The sequence below is a fragment of the Achroia grisella genome, unplaced genomic scaffold (genome assembly GCF_030625045.1).
Source record: "Achroia grisella isolate CSIRO2021 unplaced genomic scaffold, CSIRO_AGI_Agris_v1 utg509, whole genome shotgun sequence".
Taxonomy (NCBI): domain Eukaryota; kingdom Metazoa; phylum Arthropoda; class Insecta; order Lepidoptera; family Pyralidae; genus Achroia; species Achroia grisella.
The window spans coordinates 3723146-3745583 of record NW_026712902.1 but is presented as its reverse complement, the minus strand read 5'-3'; the positions used below and the strand labels follow the sequence as shown (position 1 = coordinate 3745583).

The window sequence follows — 22438 nt, the reverse complement described above, 5'->3', positions numbered from 1 at the left end:
TTAATTGATGTTTAGATACAATTGTTTCTTCGCTAGCTTGAATTGGCTCTTACTTTTTTTACTATCACTACCCATTACTATAAGGTCTACTTATTCTAAGATAACATTTTACTTCTTTCCATAAGGGAAACACTACAATAAAGTAGACATTTTGTGCCAGTTTTTCACGATTCCGGATTCAAGACGTTGGTGTAATTAAACTATTTGTAACTATCTACTAACAAATATAAACAACTGCAATATTAATATATTAACATAATTACTTAACTGCTTGCGCTTATACAGACCTGAGCCCCTCCTCCTATTGTTTATGGATATCAGTTATTATCTATGGTCTAAGTATGACAAACCGTAGTGAATACGACCACCGCGTTACACATTGCGATAAAATTTAAGCAATCTCTACACCGATACACACTATAACCGGGTATTTGCATAAAAATCGCGCCTGTAGCGATTTTTATACTATACTTTTATATCTACAATTAAGTTTTGGTCTCGGTGGTCAATCGGTTTAGCACACAACTTTAATTTTAATGGTCGCGAGTTTGATTCCTTACACGATACAAACATGTTTCCCATTTTTTTTATGTATAAATAATTTATAATTGACAAAAATTAAGTATATATTTACAAAATAAATATATTTTTAATATTTCATTCCATTAATACACAGCACAGAACCTCTCTCTACTCTCTTTTCTCTTTGTCACGTCATCAACAAAAAAATAGTGTGACTCTAAATCCTGACTGTATATTAGTCAAAATAATGTATATGTTTTAGTAATCGAAAAGTACGTTAATATTGTAGATTGTATTCCCTTTCTTTATTAACACTATTATATTTGATTTATTACTCGTTCTATCATGCGGTGCTACCCGACTAAAATGTAGCCCTAATACTACGCTAGCGTAGTATTAGGGCTACATTTTAATAATATATGCTATAACTGCAATAACTAAGTAAAACTATTAAGAAAATCGGTTATCTAGAGTTAGTCAGCAAACAATAAATCAAAACTCTTTATAATATTAGTTTAAATTAAATTCACGTACCGTGTTGTTGTTGTTAATAGCAGTAGTAGATCAAAAGTAGGCCACAGGGCTTTGCCATTTGGGGCAGGTAGGTATTAATGACATATGTCCACCGTGGGTACGTGGGTACAATAGCTGCGGGCAACTTGTGAATTCGTCACCATCGCACTCCGACTTCTCGCACAGATACCGCATGAATCATAGCATATCAAATCATATTATTCATACAATTACTAAACGTAAAGTTGAAAGTAAAGGATATAGTGTAGCTAAGGTCTGTAAATATTACGTATCAAGAACTAGAAAATATTTAGTTCCAAAATATTATAATGTGTTACAAAAAAAATATAAGATTATTAGATAATGTAACCAAAAAACTAAAGAACTTTTAAATATGTGGCATAAGATACTTGGTTCTACAGTAATGTGTTTATGTGAATACTAACTACTTGCCCCGAATTCGCACGGGTGTACATGTATTATATATAAAACTTCCTCTTGAATCACTCTATCTATTAAAAAAACCCGCTTCAAAATCGGTTGCGTAGTTTTAAAGAGTTAATCTGTCGCTGTCTGTCCGTCCACATGCATATAGGGACGGACAGATAGCGACAGCGACTTTGTTTTACACTATGTAGTAATTTATGTATATGTATGTACATTATAAATTAGTATTAAATGCTTTTGCTGCAGACAAACTGCTGAGCAATTTTGCGGCTTTATAATGATATTTCGTTTTTATAACAAAAAAGTGTAATAAATAAAAAATTGAATTTTACTTGCAGTATACATAATATACTAGCCTACTCCGACTGCGCTGATCAGGTGATATCAAGTGGCTCACGCTTCCCACGGGTACATGATTAATCATTGAATTTCTTAGCCTTTCTGTGCCTTAATATGCTTGTATTATACATATAGCCCTTTCTCTTGAATCACTCTATCTAATGTTGAAAACTGCATTCAAATCCGTTGCATAATTTAAAAGATTTAAGCGCACAGACGACGGTAGCAATTTTGTTTTATGCTATGTTTGTATATAAGTTATATGTAAAATTGTATGTTGTATTAGTTCTTTACCAAGTAAAACTATTTTATAAACAATTTAACAAATGAAATCTATACTAATGTTATAAATAAGAAATATTTTATTGTTGTGTTTTTGCATTGAATAGGCTTCGAAACTAGACCGATATGAAAAAATATTTTGCAGTTAGAATCGAAACCACATAAATTATCTCTAATACATACACATCTATTATACATATATATATATAATAAAACATTTTTAAAAACGTTAGGCATCCGTATACAACCATCGATAATGTAACACTACCTACACTAACTACAAAAGAGCAAAGTTTTACACAGAGTACATCAATATCTGTAAATCTGTATATATTAAAATTATTATTGTTGAATATCCGTGCGAATTCGGGGCGGGCCGATAGTATAGAATAATCACATGCAGTTCACCTTCTACCTAAAATGCATTTGTAATTGCTTTCCGATTTATAATTTAAATTCTATATATATTCATATGAGTACAGATATGCATGTGTTTTGCAACACTCGTACGGTCAGTTCATGAACTATATGTACTATACTAAGAAAACTCTAACAGTATTATAATATCTAGAGCAATATATGCAAGCCTGTTTGATTTTACCAGTAATGGCCAACAAGCGAATGCTCATCCGTGCTACTCGTGAACGAGTGCTGCTTGTAGGGACGGGTCTGCTCCAATCACTACGACTGATTTAATCTTAATTAGTTACTTAACCAGTTGATAGTGTATTTAATATATTGACTAATTAATAATTGTAAGTTGGTAGTTTGCATTCCCACAAGATTATTTAAGAATAAGTTTTATAAATATCATATTACAACTATTATTTAAAATGCAAAACACAAGTTTCTTGATCATTCTTCTTGTGATGAGACAGCTGTCTGAATGAGCAGTAGTTTAAAAAAAATAGAAAAAATATTCAAAAGTGCTTTAAGTTGCGATAACTGGGCTAAAATTTATTCATTTGATCCAAAGATTACTAAAAGCTCAAAAACTTTACCTCTTCATAATATTAGTATAGATTTTCGAAGTCGGTTGAAAATAACCCTCAATCGAGTAGTTGTGTCATGCTATGACGGACGGAGACCTTTGTTTTTTTTTTGTTGCCGAATCTGGATGGACTACTTTCGAAAATGTGTCCACAATTTTTTTTACTTAACTGACTGCATTGTGTGACCGGCTATAAATGTGTCTGTAATTTATTAAGATTTTAATTGAGTATCATTTTGTTTTTATTTGTAAAACGTAATTGCATGTCTAAATAAGATTGTTTTAAATCAAAGCGCACACAAGGCACGATCCATTTTGTATATTTTCATCCGATTATTTTTTATACATAAAAATGGAATACACAAATAAAGCCGCATATTGTTAACAGATTATTGTAAGACTTTACAACTTATTTCCTTCTATAAACGTACAAATAAAGATATAAATTATACTTTAAAAGGTGAAGGTAACTGTCAATGTTCATGATAGTGGAAAGCTGTTCCTGAAGTACGTACGTGCTCGAATATAATTTAAGACTTGAAATAGATCAATAATTAACAATATAGTAAATATAATTTAAACCTCTACATTTTTTAAGCAGCAACTTATTTGTTTTTTATATAACTACTAATCCTTACTTCCTTACTAATATTATAATGCGAAAGTAACTCTATCTGTCTGTCTCACTTTCACGCCAAAACTACTGATTGAATGAATACCGCTTTAAATGAAATTTGGTACACAGTCTAGGAAAGCAAATAGACTAGTTTTTATTGAAAAAAGTGTTGTAAGGGGTTGAAAGATGAGTTGAAGGGATCTACATTTTTAAAGCTAGAGGCTGAAACTTATTTTTTAGACTCTAGATTAAATATAATATGACATTCAAAGTTTATAAAAATGTGAGTAACATTTAGATTATTGAATATTTTTCTTTAAGTAGTAGGACTTATAATAAAAAGCGTAAGTTTTCCTAAAGTTGCTCTATCCCATTATTCAACAAAGGCTCTCATGACAATGTAGTCATCTAATAATTATAAAGATCGGTAAATATGTTACAAAATTTGCAATAATAATATAAAAACCTAGTTTAGTTGTATATAGATTCATTATTTATTTCCGTATTACAACATGAGTAAAAAATGTACGATCTATTTTTTTTCCAATCAGGAAAAAAAAATATGATGTTAAAAGATATACGCGTTAATCGAATAATATGATTTCGCAACTATTTATGAACCAATAAAACTGTTGCAACATACAAGTCACAATATAGTATAGTATAATTTTATTTATAATCTTTACTGGCTACGTTCCGCAGGGCTGCCCGTATGAATTTGACTAAAACATCTGAAATTAAATTAAATTAAAACACTCACACGTAAATTTTTCTTACGATCCGTGCATTTGTTTAGTCATGAAAAGGTAACAAAGATACAGATTCGCATTTATAGTACCAACTGTTGCCCGCAGTTTTGTCTGCACAAATTTCCATCCTCTTTGTCATCAAATATCCATTTTTTTATAGATAAAAGTTAGGCTAAGGCTATCCTAATAGTAAATAACTAAATAAATCATTTATTTGCATTACAGAGAGATATAAATAAACAAATTAGCCACAGTGATATCAGCAGGCAGAGCTGTAATATGCCTTCTTTCAGTAGGCATGCAAATTATTACTAAGCCTAACAATTGTTTTAAATTTGACGCTGTCATTATTTATAGGTACGTATAATTAGTAAAAATTACGGGAACTTACCACGTTTTATATTTATTTGCTGAGTTCCCGATATTTCGGCAGTGTTTCAACCGCCATGATTACGGGTAAAACTGTTTAAATATCGGGAACTCAGTAAATAAATATAAAACGTAGTAAGATCTCGTGATTTTTACTAATAACGATTACATACATTATAACAATTATATTCATATTGAATATTTAACAATTAAATATTAATATTATTATATTTTTAAAATTATTGTAATATTATTGTTATCATCATTACAATTATTATAATACATTCAACCATTTAGTTCTGTACCGTTTTGTCAGTGAATCCTGTTAATAAACAGACAGATAGACATACTTTAACATTTATAATATTACTAGGGATAATATTTCCTGTACAATTTCGGCCTCGTTACAGTAAAGGTAAGTAGACTGGCTGCTTTTGTCATCGTGCCTCGAGGCGTAATTAATGTACAGTCTATAATTATTAACTGGCTACCAATGAATATTAGAATGTCAATGATACGCTTAAATATACCCTGAAATCTGAAATAATCGTGTTGTTGAATCATATACTGATGAGGTCATTTATAAATTTAACTTATATAATATTAATAACTCAGGACATTTGACAGTGGCATTTAGTCCCAAGCTAAGCTGAGCTTGTGTTATGGATACTAGACAACTGATAAAAATACGTAGATACATTTTTTTATAAATGCATGATATATATAAAAAACATCCAGAACGATACAAATAATCATACGCATGAATACAAATATTAACACCGTGCATGCAACCGAACCCACGACCATTGGAAGTTGCGGTGAGCTTAACCGCTAAACCACCGAGGTCGTATATGATTCAAAAGCAACAAGTCATCGAGTATGGATTGGGTGCTTTAATACCTCTGCTTCATCAGAATGGAATCTTATTATGGAAGACATTCAAAATTTTGCCGTAAATTGTACGTCAGTCCAAAGTTACATCGCCCATTCGATCCCGACCTGTCAGAGACGCAAACTATGAGCGGCCGGACTTTAGATAGTCGAACGCATGTGAATATATACAATGCTAAAACAATATGGGTTACGAACCTTGATTTTAATAAGCAATGTTAAGATATGATACATTTAAATTAAGTGTATGTATCGGTGCTGTCGACCTTACACTATATACGCGTAGGCGTCGAATAAAGGCGGATTTATACTGATTTGTATTGATACCTATAAAATAACTAACGACCTTCGCTGTAATCTTAAAACTTTCACGCCTACAAACAATTAAAAAAATAAACGGCTCTAAAAAAACGGCTCTAAAGTTGACCAAGTTTCTTCAACTCTACAATGACTATGGTTCCGTATATTGTTAAGTTTGAGGCTTTAACTGGATAGTTTTCGATACCTACCAGGTATCAGGGAGACTTTGTACAAAGTGGTCATGGGTCTTTCAACCGCCAGAAGATTTTTTTGTGGCATGCGTCGGAAGTGACCTATATCCCAACAGTGGACTGATGGCAATGATAATGATGAAGATTGCGTTGCAAACTCTGGTTTTGAGGTGAGACATGGCAGTGAAATTATAGGATATGGAAGCATTTGATAGAAAGAAAAGGGCTTATTCCTTCTTAAAAGGCCGGCAACGAATTTACGATTCACCTGGGCGGCGGTAATCTCTTACCACCGCGTGAGTCGCAAACTTGTCTGTCCCCTATGCTATAAAAATCTTAAGAAAAAAAAAAAATATAATAAAACTATTAAATAATCTCTTATCGAACCCTAATGTAACTATTGGATACTGCTCCATTATTACATCAGAGCATAAATATGCTAATTTTAACTAAACGATGCTAATTGGTATTTGCTAGAAAATAGGCAATCAATATGTATGCGAGTACATATTTTCTAGTAGTACCTATAAGTACTCAAGTATGCATATATATACTGCATATATACTATATGAACTTCAGCATATTTGGTGGTGTTCGAAGTACTATTCATGTAATGATATAGGCGACGGTTATCACATCCCATCAGGTAAGTAGAGACCTCTCAGGCAGTTTTTAGTAGCCGGTCCTGTACACACGGGGAAAATTTCATTTAATCTGAATGAATTATTTAGTAACAATACCCTCCCTGTATATATACAGGGGGAGATGATTTCAATCTGAAACTCAAACTCAAAATTATTTATTAACATAGGACCTTTCGGCATCTTGTGGACGTCATATTTTTTATTACTATTTCTTCTGTCCAGTTCGCCTACTTTTGATTGTCAGTAAATGGCAACTAGTGTCTTCATTGCTAGCAATATACATGTCGACCTCCACACGGTTAACCCCTAGAAACAATCGTGGTTAATTCCTGGTGAATTCTTCATGATGGTATAACTGATCTGACTTCATCTTCATACTAATGACCTTTAATTATGTCGAGTTATATTAAGGCGAGTGCCTGTGTCATTCCATTCTAACTAATTAAAAAATATCTAGCTATATAAGAAAAGAATAAAAGTTCCATACTCCACACATGGAAACTTAATAAATAGATATCAATAACAATGTTCCCACGATGTCAACACGAGACGGATGTGGGCGGATGGACCTTGGAAAAATGAACTATAACAGGTAACAGAAATTATAATCGGTACGCAAAACAGATGACTAAGTTCGAGCACTGAGATCCGCCGTTATACATAGGTCACTATTCCGGAATAAAGTTCGCGCAATTACGTCATATATGCTAGAGACTTAAAAAATGACCTAAAGAGAGATAAAAATAACAGTTGAACCATTCTGTAAATAGTAGCAATTATAGTTCTTTTAATTTGGTACGGCCACAGAGTAAATATACGTGGTTCGTATGTGTGCGTAATGTACCTTCGCCTATCAGCTAAACTTAATAGGGTATATGGACATATGATGATCTGTCTCCTGTCATGTTGTCAGTTTCATTTCGATTTCGACCAATTGTGAGTTTCGGATAATAACAATTCCACCAAAAGACAATTCACTAAATTGAGACATGCATGTTAAAGTTCAATGATTATTTTTTAAATTAACTGAAAAAAATGAATCCACTTTAACCAATTTAAATATTTTTTGGTTCCATTAATAATCTATTCCTATTGAGAATTGTTAGCAGCGATATATAATTATATTCTTGACTATATGCTGTAGCTTAATTAGTTCTAATATTGAGGTAAAAAACCTTTTATTTTAATTTGAAACAAATTAAAATAAATCGTGATTAAAATTTCTCAAAAATAAGGTGGAATAGCTTCGAAATTTATCCCGGACCAAAGTCGTGGCAAAAAAATTATATATATAATAATAATATATATAGTATAGGTATAAGAATATATGAATTGTAATACAGTAGGTACCGTGTGACCATTTTTTTCTCAAATTCCAACCAATTCGCAACGGTCGTGTGCAATATCCTTATGTGATACTTTTTATTTTGTTTTAAAATTGTTTTTAACATTTTCCGTATCAGGTTTTTTATTATACTGCGAAACTATAAAAAATATTTTGTAAACTTCGACGGTTTGCCAATGTCGTTATAAATGGATGGATAACTTGATTATTTTTTTTACAATTTTATTACTTTATAAACTTACCAAATTATTTTATTTTATATCAATAGGCGGATATATAAAATGGTCAAATGCGAGTAGCAAATGTTTGTATATAATTGGTGTCGTCCCATAGACTATTGTAATATATGACTTTTACGACCTAGGTGGTGTGATTTAGCATACTTTCCGATAGTCGTGGTTTGCATTCATGCAGAATACAATTCAAACATTTGTATTTATGTTTGCTTATATTGGGTGTTCCCTATCTTCTGCTCGGTAGAATAACGTACATAAAATATCAACTGCAGAGGCCTAACTTAACTTAGCCCGTTGATTTATGTTATAGAATAATTGTTGTTTATGGACTATTAAATGATCTATCTATAGGTAGTGCTGTAGGTGGTCCCAATTTCAACGAGTCATAAATCTGATATAATCAAGAATAGACTAATTAGATCACAGCGCAGATATGGGGATATCTTTAAAATCACAATGTGTTATGCAGAGTGACCCCCGGCCTAGTCGGCGAGTCACGAAAGCACGAGGTCGCGCTATCTGATAACATTTAGGTAGGTACCTAGTTTGACGCCTCCATTTGTCAAATTCGACGCGTGAATGCACTGCGACAAAATCTGGGCTAAGCTATTGCAGTGATGAATGACTAATACAAGGTTAACAGACTGACGCCAGGTTAAATATATCTCTATCAATTAATCAGATGGTAGATTAAAACGAAGCAGGTGAACGTACCTTATATGTTTTTTTAAACTATACAAATACATAAAATTGTCAGCAGTATTCATATTTTACGATGCAGTTTAACTTTAAATTCGTAGGTGATGTTACGTTATTTTTTTTTAATTATGTACTGAAATCTATGTTATTATCTACATGTACCTAAGTATTATATAAACCTTCCTCTTGAATCACGTTATGTATTGCTAAAAATGGTGAGTTGGAGTACATTGCTAACAATGTGTCCAATAATATCCATTATTAAAAATACATGTTTCATAATTAATTCATAATGCAGCCAAACTTTGCACAGACCGTACAAAGTAAATAATTTAAAACATATATATACTGAAATGTAAAATTATGACTTAAAGAAACGGCAGGAATAAACTTCTGGTTTGTTATACCATTTTTTCATGCCCACAAGTAGGCATGAAAATTAATGCTCCAATGTGAGATCCAGTTAAAATTATCCGATATCAAAACTGATATAATGAGTTACCATATTTGACCCTCAATAACACCAAGACAAAAATTATTAACACTATCGAAATACAGTTATTAAACAATTACTCTTCTCAAATGTCTCTTTATATTTAGTCAATTTGACCATTTAAATGCAGTAACTAATAATTAATCCACGATTAAAATTACAAACATGACCCCGCGCGCAATTAAATATCGAAAAAGTAAAAACAAGTTCAAAGTTAAGCTCAGGAGATCTAAGGCGACCGCGCACGAAGGTCACAGGTAGATGGTGACCTCGCCACACAGTGTATGCGCGAGATAAGCTTACAACCAGGAGATAATATCAGATACGCGTTGATCTAGATATTAAATTGTGTTACGCAAACAATATATATACACGTCCTGGTATTAGATTCCCTATTTAATCATAATAATACACACACACACTTTTTTTATAATACGATGGTGGCAAACAAGCATACGGCCCGTCTGATGGTAAATGGTTACCGTAGCCTATGGACGCCTTAGACACCAGGGGTATCAAGTGCGCTTTGCCGACACTTAAGAAATCTTAACACCCTTCTTTAAATACAGCATGGTATTGCTGTAGTCTGATGAGAAAACCTCGGCACACACAAAGTGAAGCGAAGTCTCGCCTCAACTAAGTGGTTCGATACCGCCAGAGAGATCGGGATCTATGGTACGTCACTGAACCGAGTCAAAAGGACCGGGCTTGTAATAAGGTGCTCCTGCCCAAAGATACATACTGCAGTACTCCATGTGCGGCCGAACCTATGAGTTATATAAGAGGAGTCTCTGGTCCGCAGTGAAGTACCGCTGCACTTACTTCGTTTAGGCCCGTAAGTGTGGTATACCATCAAGCGTATCAAACCAGCAACGGCTCAGTGTCAGTGTGACAAATGTTGTTTTTATCTCCTAATTGTATTGGTGCATATAACTGTAAATTAATAATTCACAAATAATAATTAAAATATTAGTAACGTTTTTTGTTTATTCTATTAAGTTTATGACAAATATAAATTATACAGGAACGATTGGCGAGTAATTTATTTATACCATTTATAACATCATCACATATATCCCCTTAGGGGTGGAATTAATCTAAATCCTTTCTTAGCGAATGCCTACGTCATAACATCTACCTGCATGCCAAATTTCAGCCGGATCCGTCCAGTGGTGTGCGTTGATAGATCACTATGTCAGTCACGTTTGAATTATATATATTTAGATTATTATATCCGAAATACCTTTGCTGAGTAATTTCACAGTAAACAGTCATACATGTAGGTTAATTGAAAAGAAACAAATCTTTAGTAGATATACAAAAATAATTTATTTGATTAAAATAGAAGAGATTTTCTATAAATGCATTTTATCACTACAATTAATCATTTTACATATACATGTTTTGTTCAAGAATAATTATTATATTGATATAAATTATTAATAAATTAAACTTAAGAGTGAAATTAAATGTTTTTGTCATTAAGAGCGTACACACCGTCAAATTTGCCTCCGATGGATTCCCCGTCCAATTCAAATCGGGAATCGAAATAACTAAGGTGAAGTTCGAACCCCTAGCGGTGCGACTAAAGTCATCAAGCCATTAGGCAGGAGTTGGTTGGTATTCAGCCGCTTAATAATACATTCCGCGGATTTGGAGTACCATCTGCACTCACCCCCTATCGTTCGGTGAAGCTGTAAATGTCGGCTGCGACCAAGAGCATCAGAATAGTTCGATAAAATTTGCACTCTGCACTGTCCGTCCATTATTAAAATCAAAAGAATTTTCATTACTTTTCAATGACTATTAAATAAATTAAAGAAATCAAACGTGAATCATAGGATAAGTTGGACTAAATAGTTAATATTTATCGTTACAATTTTCCAAATTATAATTTTACCACAAAAATCTGAAATTAATATTACTTCAATATGAATTGTTTGCATGAATAACTTTTTAATTCTCTTCTTTTTTAGTAATGTTCATTTTCATTCAATTTCAGAGACATTGAAAATTGATGTTTTTTATACGTTGACACTAAACGCGTACAAAATATTAGTGGTGAACGCCCTTAATAAAATTATATTTATAATGTGTGATCTGTCAAACATTTAAATACTTTTTTAATAATACTTCTTTTAGCACCAGATTTGATTTATTTTTATTAAATTTTCTTTTATACTTCAAGTTAAGTGCCCATTAACTTTCGTTATTTTATGTCTGACATTATTGTGCAATTTTTATAAATGATTTCATAGTTAAAACGTGTTTCTATCCAAGTGTTATATTTCAGAGCAAGTTCAAGTGTTTAAGGGATTTCATTCTATACCTGAACCTTATTCTTATACCTGACTTTTTTATTACCGTTCGGAAAAATTAGAGCATTTACTCTATGTAAAGTAGAAATATTATACGTAGTCAAACTACAATTGTAATCAATACTAAACTACTCCAATTTTCACTGAAAATATAGAATCATGTCAATCCTATATTTTTGTTTATTTTTTTATTAATCAAATCATCTGCATGTAAATATAACAGTCTATTTTCTCCGAACGGAATAAAAACATCCTGTATATGCATTACTCTGAGTTTTAATACAGATTGCATTAGTGTACTGCAAAGACTACCGCCTAGATATGATTACAAGATATTTTTAAGATGTACAATGTACATTGCATGCAACATTCTCCTACCAAGCACGAATATAACGAAGTTTAAGAGCCATCTTGATTCTGCAGTTGTTTCAACTGTTTCAGCACGGTATCGAGCAACTTTCGTCTGTCTCTCTCATTCTTCTTCAAGACAGAGAAAACGGAGGATTTCTGCTCAGCCTCTTTCAGTTTTTCGAGGAGCGTGGCTGCGTCGCGGGGCGTGACCAGTGAGTACTTGCCGCCCTCGATGCCGACGTCGTGAAGGTAGGAGGACCAGTCCCAACCGGTTATGAGGTCGAGGAGTTGCCTGTCATGTTAATTCAGAGAATAATATATAATAGTAACTTTGGACAATTCATACAATGCCATATAGTCCCAAGCAAAGCAGGACTTAGTGTTATGGGCACTAAACAACTGATATAAATACTTAGATATATTTTTTATTTTTAACTAAACATAAACATTTCATACTACGTCGCGGGCGCAATTTTCCTAAAATAGGGTATAATATTTTTGCTTAACGTATTAATATATCGATAAGCATTTCTATCAGTTGTTTAGCACCCATATTACAACCTTTGCTTAATTTGGGACTATATGACGCTTCCTAAATTTTCTTGGATTATAATTTTTACTTTATTATTACTCACCTCAAGCTTGCAAAGTGTTCCAACAGTTCACCCTCCTTAAGTCCAGGCACTGGTTCACCGGCCGCGAACTGCTCACACTGTATCACGTCCAGATCGAGCTGATACAGCGCCCCGGAGGAGATCTGCTTCACCGCCGGATCCAGGAGCAAGTTGCGGAGACGCGTCGCTATACGGTTTGTAGCTGCTCTAACTGCCGCCACTCTGATTTGGGAAAAATACTTTTGAGAGCGTCGTTGTCGAGTAGTTATTTATTTATTTAATACAGGCGTCTAATGGACCTTTTTACCTTATAGACTAATATTTATATGAAATAATAATAAAATATAAATTGTCTCTGTGATCACGGCACTGGCGACAGCAATCTGCCACGGCAGCGCCGATACAATATAGATTACAATGTAATTCCATTTCTATCATCCATTACAAAATACGTATCGTAAAATAATCGTGACGGTATAATGATTTTATATTTTTATATCACAGTAGTAGCATACGGCCCGTCAGATGGTGAACGGTAAATTATAAAATTCTGCAATAGCTGTGTAAAGTAACAAACATCCATCCATACTCACAAACTTTCACATTTATTACTAGTAAGCTTATATCAATACCTGGCTCTCTCAGGCAGGTGTTCGAGTGAGGTAAGAACCCCAGATAGATAACTCAGCATGTCGGTCACAAACGAAGACGCCTGACCCGTCGGCTCCACTGAACATGTAATAAACATATCATTATTTACATGCAATACTAACGACCTCAATGGCGTAGCGTTTAGCACAATAATATACATTATAATAGTCGAGAGTTCGATATCCCTTCAATACAAACATATGTATACAAATCAGGCTGTATATCCCAGCTGGCGGTCTAGCTCACCGCCTTACATCCGATGGTCTCTCGAGTTCGATTCAATACAAACTTTTGTATTTTTCATATTCATTCACAATAATCACAATACATACTACAGTTTAAATTCAAATTTTCAGATTTAACACCTTATTCGTCTTATTGTATAGGTTTACTAAAACATTTTCAGGGTATGGCAGCATGACATCTGAGTTCCTCCGAATGGCAACGCATGATACCCATATGGTACCCATAAGCATCACGTGACCTCGTGCTATTTATGTTCTTCCAGTAGGTATACAGTTTGTCTGCAATTCCAATTAGATAAAAAAATTGGTAGTATATTAATTCTGCTGTAAACGTTACCTAGAAGCCAATCGTAATTCTCAAGATCCAGAAATTCGTCGACTTTCTTCTCCAAATTGTCGCATATCTGTTGTTCAGCGTCGTCGCGCGCCGCTTGGAACATACTTCCAGCTGCCTATTACAAAAATAATCATAAAAATAAGAATAACTTACGAAAGAAATAAATTTAAAATATAATACACATATGTACTTTATTTACAGAGTGCATGTGTGTATTGTTAATTTATTATATTGTATACAATACACGTGTTTCGTGACCTGTAATCCAATGCCTTATTTCATCTTCGGAACAGATCTTACAAAGCAAGTCGTTGCTAAAATATATGAGATGTATACCAACGCAGACGACAAAGTCATCCTCGGCGGTGAAAAAGCATAGCGAGATAACTATGTAGTTCCATAACAATAACTGTGTGACTGGTATTTGATGTATATAACTAATTTATCAACTGTTGCTCTCTTGAGAGAGTTTTACCTGTGTGGTGACCAGTTCAGAACCAGTGATGTTGCTAATAAACTCGTACAGGTACAACGTTGCGTCCTCCAAGTACTGTGTGTCGACGATGATCTGTGGTAAAAAAACAATGTTTGAGATTCGAATGCAAGCAATATTCCTGGACAAATCATACAGCGCCATCTAGTCTCAAGCTAAGTAAAGCTTGTGTTATAGGTTCTAGTTTACTGATAGATATATCTAGATACATTTTTTTAAATACATACATAATATCCATATAAAAGATGTTTTAAATTTTTCAAAGGTAATTCCAGTATCCTTTGGTATCCTATTGTAAAATTTTACACCAATTCCCACAAAAGACCTATTGATTTCTTCTAACCAATACTTATAACCAGCAAATTTGTGTTTAAATCTAGTGTTAAAGTTATAAATATATTTATGTACCTGCACCAACTGCATGAGAGGCAGAGGGCGTCGGAACAGCGCCGACAAGCAGCCCGTGAAGGATCTGCTCAGTAGTAAAGAGGCTGAATGTCTGGCCGCAGCCGCCCGTCTGCTTCCACCAAATCCCAGCCCCACCGAGTACTTGAGCCAGGCGTATATAAACTCCTTAACTTGTATGTACACGTCGGGAACTATTGACGAGAACGGAAACCTGATGAAGGAAGCAGTCTTGTTAAAATTAAGGGTGAGTAACCTTTTTATTCAACGGTTCAATTTAAATGTTAACATTTTTTGGTGGACCTAATGTGATCTAATGTGACCTAACCTGCACATAACCTATTAATAATGTACAAAAATTTATTATAATCAGCATTAAAATACATTTTTTTAAAGAGTAATGTTATCCTATACAAATTTTAATGCAAACATTCGTATGACATACATTTGAACAAGATGCTAAAGTAGTACGATTTAATATGTACTAACATTTTATTATAACAATATATTGATGGGAGAAAGAAAAAATAAATTCAATAACATAAATGCGGCATAAATAACGGGCCGCAATAACAGATCATAATGTCGGCTATACACTCGTGGCGAGATCGCTCGATTCTCATATTTCACTCAGTCAACTATCTCATAAAGATGTTGCTGCTACTGCAGCTTTTTCACTCTAATGAACCCAAGCATATTTTATTTTTATTTTGTTAATGCACAACAAAAAGATAGAACAAACTCATTGGTCCAATCAGTCATTGTCAACAATATGAAATCACAATTTTACTGTTACTTAATTTTTGTGATTTGGCTAAACCTGAAACGCTTTAATATAAAATTCTAGAAACTGTCTACGTAAAATATACACAATATATTTATCAGGGGTAATCAAACAAACTGTTGATGTTGTGGTGAAAGCACTTGACATGGCCACATTTCTCACGATATATTTGAATTTAATATGGTAGGAAAACCTACCGTTGTCTCTCGTAATAATTTTGGCTTTGACACCAGTTTTATTTCAACAGAAAGTCACTAATTGAAACATTTGTTAGAGTCAGATTTGAATTCACTACCTTTTGGGTGTAATGATGGGTAGTAAAGCACTAGGGAACGATGTTCTTAAGTATGAATACATTAGTAGTAAGTATGTATAAAAAAAAACAGTGTCACATACTTCCTCGGGAATGGCTGGGAATCCAACTCTTCACCGTCATACGGAAAGATGTCCATCACACCATCATATTGATCTTGATTTTCAACCTAAAAACACATTTTTAAATTACATTATAATAAAGGCATGCAAAAGCAAAAAAAAAAATAGGCATAGTTTTCAACTCACACAACAAAATAGAATTTTTGACCTCATGATCATCCTATCATCCTATCACGCTGGAGGTAAACGGTTAGCGCAACGAGAGAACCAAACCATTAGTATCCTTAAAAAAACTATTATATGTAAAATATAGAATAAAAATTAAATGTACAATAAGATAATATGACATATATACCTCTATAGGCATAAAGGCCGCGTTATCCAAAATATCTCTGAAGACAACCACCCATCTCTGCATAAGCACCTCGGTATAGTGTTCCGCCATCTCATGAAGCAGCAGAGGCAGTGGGTCCGTCGGAAGACCGTAGCATCTGGAAATGCAATAGTACATTGAGTCAATGATAAAAAAGAATGTATTGTATTATTATAAATTGAAATAATACCCAAATTAGTATTAATATATATATTTTTTAATTAGTTCTGTACGTTCAATTTCGTTTTAAAAATTTCGAATCTAAAATTTCTTTTTTTATTTTGTAAACAATCGTGACACCTCTCACCCATTTCTACTGCCAAGCAGTGAGTGGGAGTTGTCTTTCGGTTTAAAAGACGAGATAGGACAGTGAAATTAGGAGTATAGAGACATGATACCTAACAATATAGGTAGGTATGTAGGTAATGTAGATATAGCTCAGAGATGGGAATTCAAAAAAATGATTATTTTTTTGTTGTGTTAGACGAATATGTGAATTTTAAAACTGATTTAAATTATTTTTCATTAATTTTTTTTTTATTAAAAAAAATACCACTTATAAACGTGCCCGCAGAAATAAGCAGACAGTAATCAGAGACAAAATGTTAAAGAATTTTAATACAACTATATAATATATCCATTATCAATGTACCATTGGGACTGTTGGAGAAATAAACTTACTTTAATGTACTGATGAATAACACAATTTGATGTTTAATAGTCAACATTAGGGTCGGGTCTGTGATCAGCGACGTATTGGTACGCAGCGTTGAGGCCACCTTCGTAACTGACATATTCCATGTATCTAGCAGCCATTCCTTCGATACTAGACCAGCTCCCGTGGTCAGCAGATGCTCCTCGAGTATGAAGAAGCCGAGAACAGCATTCAAGTAGTTCTTCACACTCTGTATAGAGTCATGGAGGTTGCCTGATGATGGTATGAGAACCAGGCGAGCTTGTTGCTTACGTTGAGCTCTGTAGGATTTGGGATGATGAAATGATTACATTAGTAATGATAACAATATCTCAGGTCAATTTCAAGATGCGCCATCTAGTTCCAAGGTAAGCAGAGCTTGTATGGTAGACAACTGATAAAAATAGGATACATACATAGATTATTTTTTCCTAAATACCCACAGAATTATATACACAGAAAACACTCAGACCAATACAAACAATTAATTATACTCATGAATACATGTTTGTATATACCGTGCGAAAAATAGAACCCGCGACCATCGAAAGTAAAGATGTGTGATATACCGCTAGACTACCGAGGCCGTCAATCTTATATCTAATATGACACTAATTGTATACAGTTAATTTGCAATAATCCAATAAAACACACACACATACATATAATCATGACTGTAATCCCAAATGGGTTAATCTGTCTGAGCACGTATATACCGTATCCACGTCATGGTGAACTGAATACTGATTTTTCCAGATTTTACAGAGTATATTTAAATAAAATGTAGCCTGGAAAAGCCTATCGTCGTAGTATAATGAATATCTCACCTATAATATTGTACGAAGTCATTCTTGGCCCCGAGAACACTATGTATGTGCAGGCATCTGTGTAGGGGACTAAAATCCACCAGCTCGTGAGGACATTGGGGTCCATTGCTTTCTTTGTTGGATATACCAAGTACTGCCATATCTGCAACAATTAGAGATGGAACATCAATATTTAAAATGAAAATTATGAACATGCAAGAAATAGCATTACATGAGTGATACCCATTATTTCTTGTTAGTATTCTGTATTGACAATTACGTTATTAATATCTACATGTAAAGATTGCCACAGTATCAATAGGCCATCAGTTTGTCTTAACAGGCCACTGATAGAAAATGTGACTAAAAATCTCCTCATTTTACTTTGTATGTAAAAAATAATGTCAAAATATTAATTATATCTTAAAGTCTATAGGAGCTAGTATGATGGGTGTTCCTCAAGGATCAGTTTTGAGTCCGTTTCTCTTATAAATTCACATAAATTACCTTCCTGCCATGATATAAAAAATGCTGATATAGTGCTGATTACCTAACTGGAGAGCGCCCAACAGTTCGTTGACCTAACATGGTTTATTATTTATAACACTAAATTTATTATTCGTTAGTAGTTAGATGAACTAGTAAACTAAACTACATTCATATGTATAATTAATTACATTATACAAAAACCATAATATCCAAAGTATGTACAAACCTTTCTTATTTTTCACAATATTGGCTAAACTTCTTCCAGACATGTCTTGAGTTTGCTTTAGAGCCATAGCACCAACCTATAAATAAGTATTCACTTTGAAAACTTCACTAATTATCTAACAGGAATTTATAAAAAAATGGCTTTCTACAATATCCTAACCTGATGGTATAATATTTATTAACAAGCCAGGTAATGCCAAGTTATAGATTAAAAGAGACAAAGGAAGGTCGCCACTTTAAGTAGGTATATCTGTCCGCAAATAACATGTGAAGAACTAAAGATTGATATTAACTTTGAGGTCAATTGATATTCATACTATAACAATTATTTACACTAATATATAAAGAAGAAAATATTTTTGTTTTTAAGGAATAAATCACTGGACACACTTTTGAAAAATTCTTTAATTATTAGAATACTACATTATTCTTGTTTAATCTAAGCTATATTTTACTAAAAAAAATAGGAATCCCTACTAAAACTTCAAGAGGGATACACAGTTAATAAATTTGCCACATACTGAAATAGCAATCTTTATACACTAAACTTATTAACTGTTCTAAGATAGGACTTATCCTGGTAAGATACATGTAGTTCTACCAAAGTTGTGAAGGGTAATTAAATATAACTAAGGGTAACAGAAAAATTTACCTGTGGGCTTAGCTTGCGTATATTCTCCAGGAAATCTCTTAAGTCAGCCATGGATGCATCCTGTATAGCTTGTCGCAGTCGAGGTATATCGGCCGATATCTGTGCACACCACTTGTACGGGCCCACTCGAGGAAGCAGTACATGTTCCAACTGCTCTAGGGTTTTGAGAGCTGGGTAATACCTAGAAAAAAAAATACATTGGTTATGATATTGGAGATAACTAAGTAACTTTTAAGAGGACATAATTGGGAACAAGCTGAAGTTCAGTGGAGTAGATGACAAGCCTACCCTTTTGTAGGCCTTATTACAGACTTTAATAGAATAACATTTCGAAATTTTATCAAAAGGGACCTTGAGTTCCCAATGCCAGCAGCACTACTATCATAGCATAGATCGCAATAGTAGAACGAACTCCTGTTTAATAGATCTAGAAGGACAGTTGATATTGTACCCAGTAAATTTACAGCCACATCTAACAAATCCAATTAAAATAACATTTATTATTATTACAAGTCATACATGTTCATTATTATAATATTTATAGATTTGTATGTAATGGATAAACTATAAAAGCCTAGAAAGATTTTAAAAATTCTTTCACTTGTTCTTTCAAAGTTATAATATCAGACAATAACATAGACTACATTCTATGTATATATCGCCTACCACTAATATAAAATAACCTTTTAGCTTCAACTTGTGTTTTCAATTTAGAATATGTGGTGAGTAGAGGCAAGCATAATTCCATTTTCTCTATTGTAGCAGCAATATTTAATTCCACTCTACGGGCTCGAATAAGCTCCTGAGCTCTGGCACACAAACCTGTAATAAAATGTAATATGTTCTTAACAAAAGGACCATAAATATGTAGCAAGATGTAGGAATCTCTTTAATTGCCCATAGATAGACATAGAATACATATTCTACAATACCTGTAGTTCAATTCATATATAGAGATAATGGATACCACTTTCAGATGGGTCAAATTAAAAAAAATATAGTTTTTAAAATGAAATGAAATAATATAAGTCAAAATTATAAAACCAGCTCTCTGATCATACTACAATTAATATGTGTTAGCCATTTGTTACTATTAATACTCAATATGACAATTGGTCTGCTACACTTTTCCATTTAGGCTAGGAGTATCACAGAGTATAGTAAAACTTTAGTTGTTTAATACAAGCATTATAGTGGCAAATTTATAAATAAAATGGATGAGCTAACCCATACCAAACGTAAGTAATGAGCAAACTTAAAACACCAGCCATACCCAGGTAAGCTATGGTACCACCTCAAACTGCCAGGAAAGTTACCAGCAGATAGTTTTATTGGATTTGAAGCTAATTACTTAATACTAACTTTCAGTAGTGTCTTTAACATTAGCATCCACATCTGATATCTTAGCATGAAGCTCCTCAGCATGAGAACGCACTTGAAGCAACTCACGAATTGAATCTATGAAATTCTGAAAAAAATATAAGAATGATTCTTCCATGTATCAATAACATTAAATTTTTATTTATTTATAATTCAGGCTATATGTTCATTTTTATAAATACCGTATATAAGAAATAATAATAAAATATAAATCAAAACTGTCTCTATGGTCACAGCACTAACAATAACAAACTGCCTTGATATCATTGATAGCAGAAGGGGGTGGTGTATCAGCACCACCCCCTTCTGCCAATGGACTACTGGCCGGAGAGGTGGTGTATCCTTCATGAATTATATTTTTATGTTTAGTTTTATTATCTATGACATTTTTATTAAATTATTAATTTCACAATTTGACCTACTCAACACTTCATATGTCACTCTATTGACTTGACTGGAAGACATCTCTTTTAGAGATAAATCCTATTTTGTTAAAATTATTTCTAATTAACATACTTAAAAATTTATTTAAGTGCAATAAAGAATATATAATAATAATAACACAGAAAGTGGGTTATACCAAGTACCTTAGTGGTATAGCAGTTAAACACACAAGTTATATTCCTCTAGTTTCAGACATACATAATACACATAGTATTATATATGTGTTGAAAATACAAAGTATTTTTACAAGTTGTTTTTTACTATCTATAGACTCTGCTTAATACGTAATTTCTATTTTTGATTTGTGATTCACCTAAATGGCACTGTGATATGTGTAAAGTTCTTTATTTATTATTCCAATAGCAAAAATAGACTAAGGTACATGCATGGGGTATATAAAATAAATTTAGGGACTTGTTTAGTAGACTAAACATTGGTAATTATTTTTTTTTTTCAATTAAATTTATATCTCCTCTAGAAAGATATAATTAAATTAAACAAAAGAATTAAGTAATAATCTACTTCTTAATTCTTTTGATTAAAATCAAATACTTAATGTACTTACTTGGTAATGAAAATTGCACAATTTCTCGATTTCCTTGTCATGTTGCTTGATTCTTTCATCCAATTGTTGAACAAATGCTTCATGCCCTTCACCTTCATATACTGAGCGGAATGCTGGACCCCAGTAGTCATCTATTCCTTCTATCTCCTATAATTTATGAATACATAATGAAAAAGTATAAATAGTAGCACACTGTAAAGACGGAATTGTAACAATTTTATGTAATATTACAAAACAGAACTAAAATATCTTATTTGTTAAATAATCATGTATGAATTTTAAGAATTGTGTATTATTATTAATCATTCATAAAACAGTTAAAGTGGGTGTCAATAATACCTGGATAGTAGCATTGGTCATTTTGTTTTATATTCTTCAGATTATATAGAACACTGAAATGTTCAAACTTTTAAATAATTCATGATTTATAAACTAATAAAATTCTGTGATAAATTGGTTTTGAAATGCCTAATGCTATTAAAAATTGGTTTTCTATATAGAAAACTATTTTGACAGATTTTCGAAGATTTCGAGATGAATGAGATGTATATGCTACAGATTAGAAAGATTCACGTCGCCGTCGTTCTTCAAACAAACATTAAATGAATTC

The 22438-nt window shown here is 32.8% G+C and overlaps 1 protein-coding gene across 1 annotated transcript; it reads right to left on the bottom strand.

Annotated features, from left to right (window-relative positions):
* Window positions 1-12118: 12118 nt before the first annotated feature.
* Window positions 12119-22404, bottom strand: LOC131846303 (exocyst complex component 6). The gene is made up of 16 exons (XM_059195571.1): window positions 22168-22404; window positions 21829-21975; window positions 20802-20907; window positions 20123-20261; window positions 19440-19620; window positions 18789-18864; window positions 18095-18236; window positions 17255-17548; window positions 16556-16691; window positions 16222-16307; window positions 15045-15255; window positions 14619-14711; window positions 14144-14258; window positions 13543-13639; window positions 12932-13132; window positions 12119-12588 (listed from the first exon to the last, which is right to left on the bottom strand). Exons 1-16 carry the CDS (start codon window positions 22186-22188, stop codon window positions 12345-12347), a joined length of 2289 nt encoding a protein of 762 aa, XP_059051554.1. The 5' UTR covers window positions 22189-22404; the 3' UTR covers window positions 12119-12344.
* Window positions 22405-22438: the final 34 nt, after the last annotated feature.

What these genes read in the sequence shown, in the direction of transcription:
- LOC131846303 (XM_059195571.1), bottom strand. Translation starts at nt 22,188, where the DNA reads ATGACCAATGCTACTATCCAG. An exon ending in TATTGTGAAAAATAAGAAAG is followed by an intron (nt 18,237 to 18,788) that starts GTTTGTACATAC and finishes TAATTGTTGCAG; the next exon opens with ATATGGCAGTACTTGGTATA. An exon ending in TTATTCATCAGTACATTAAA is followed by an intron (nt 16,692 to 17,254) that starts GTAAGTTTATTT and finishes TTGCATTTCCAG; the next exon opens with ATGCTACGGTCTTCCGACGG.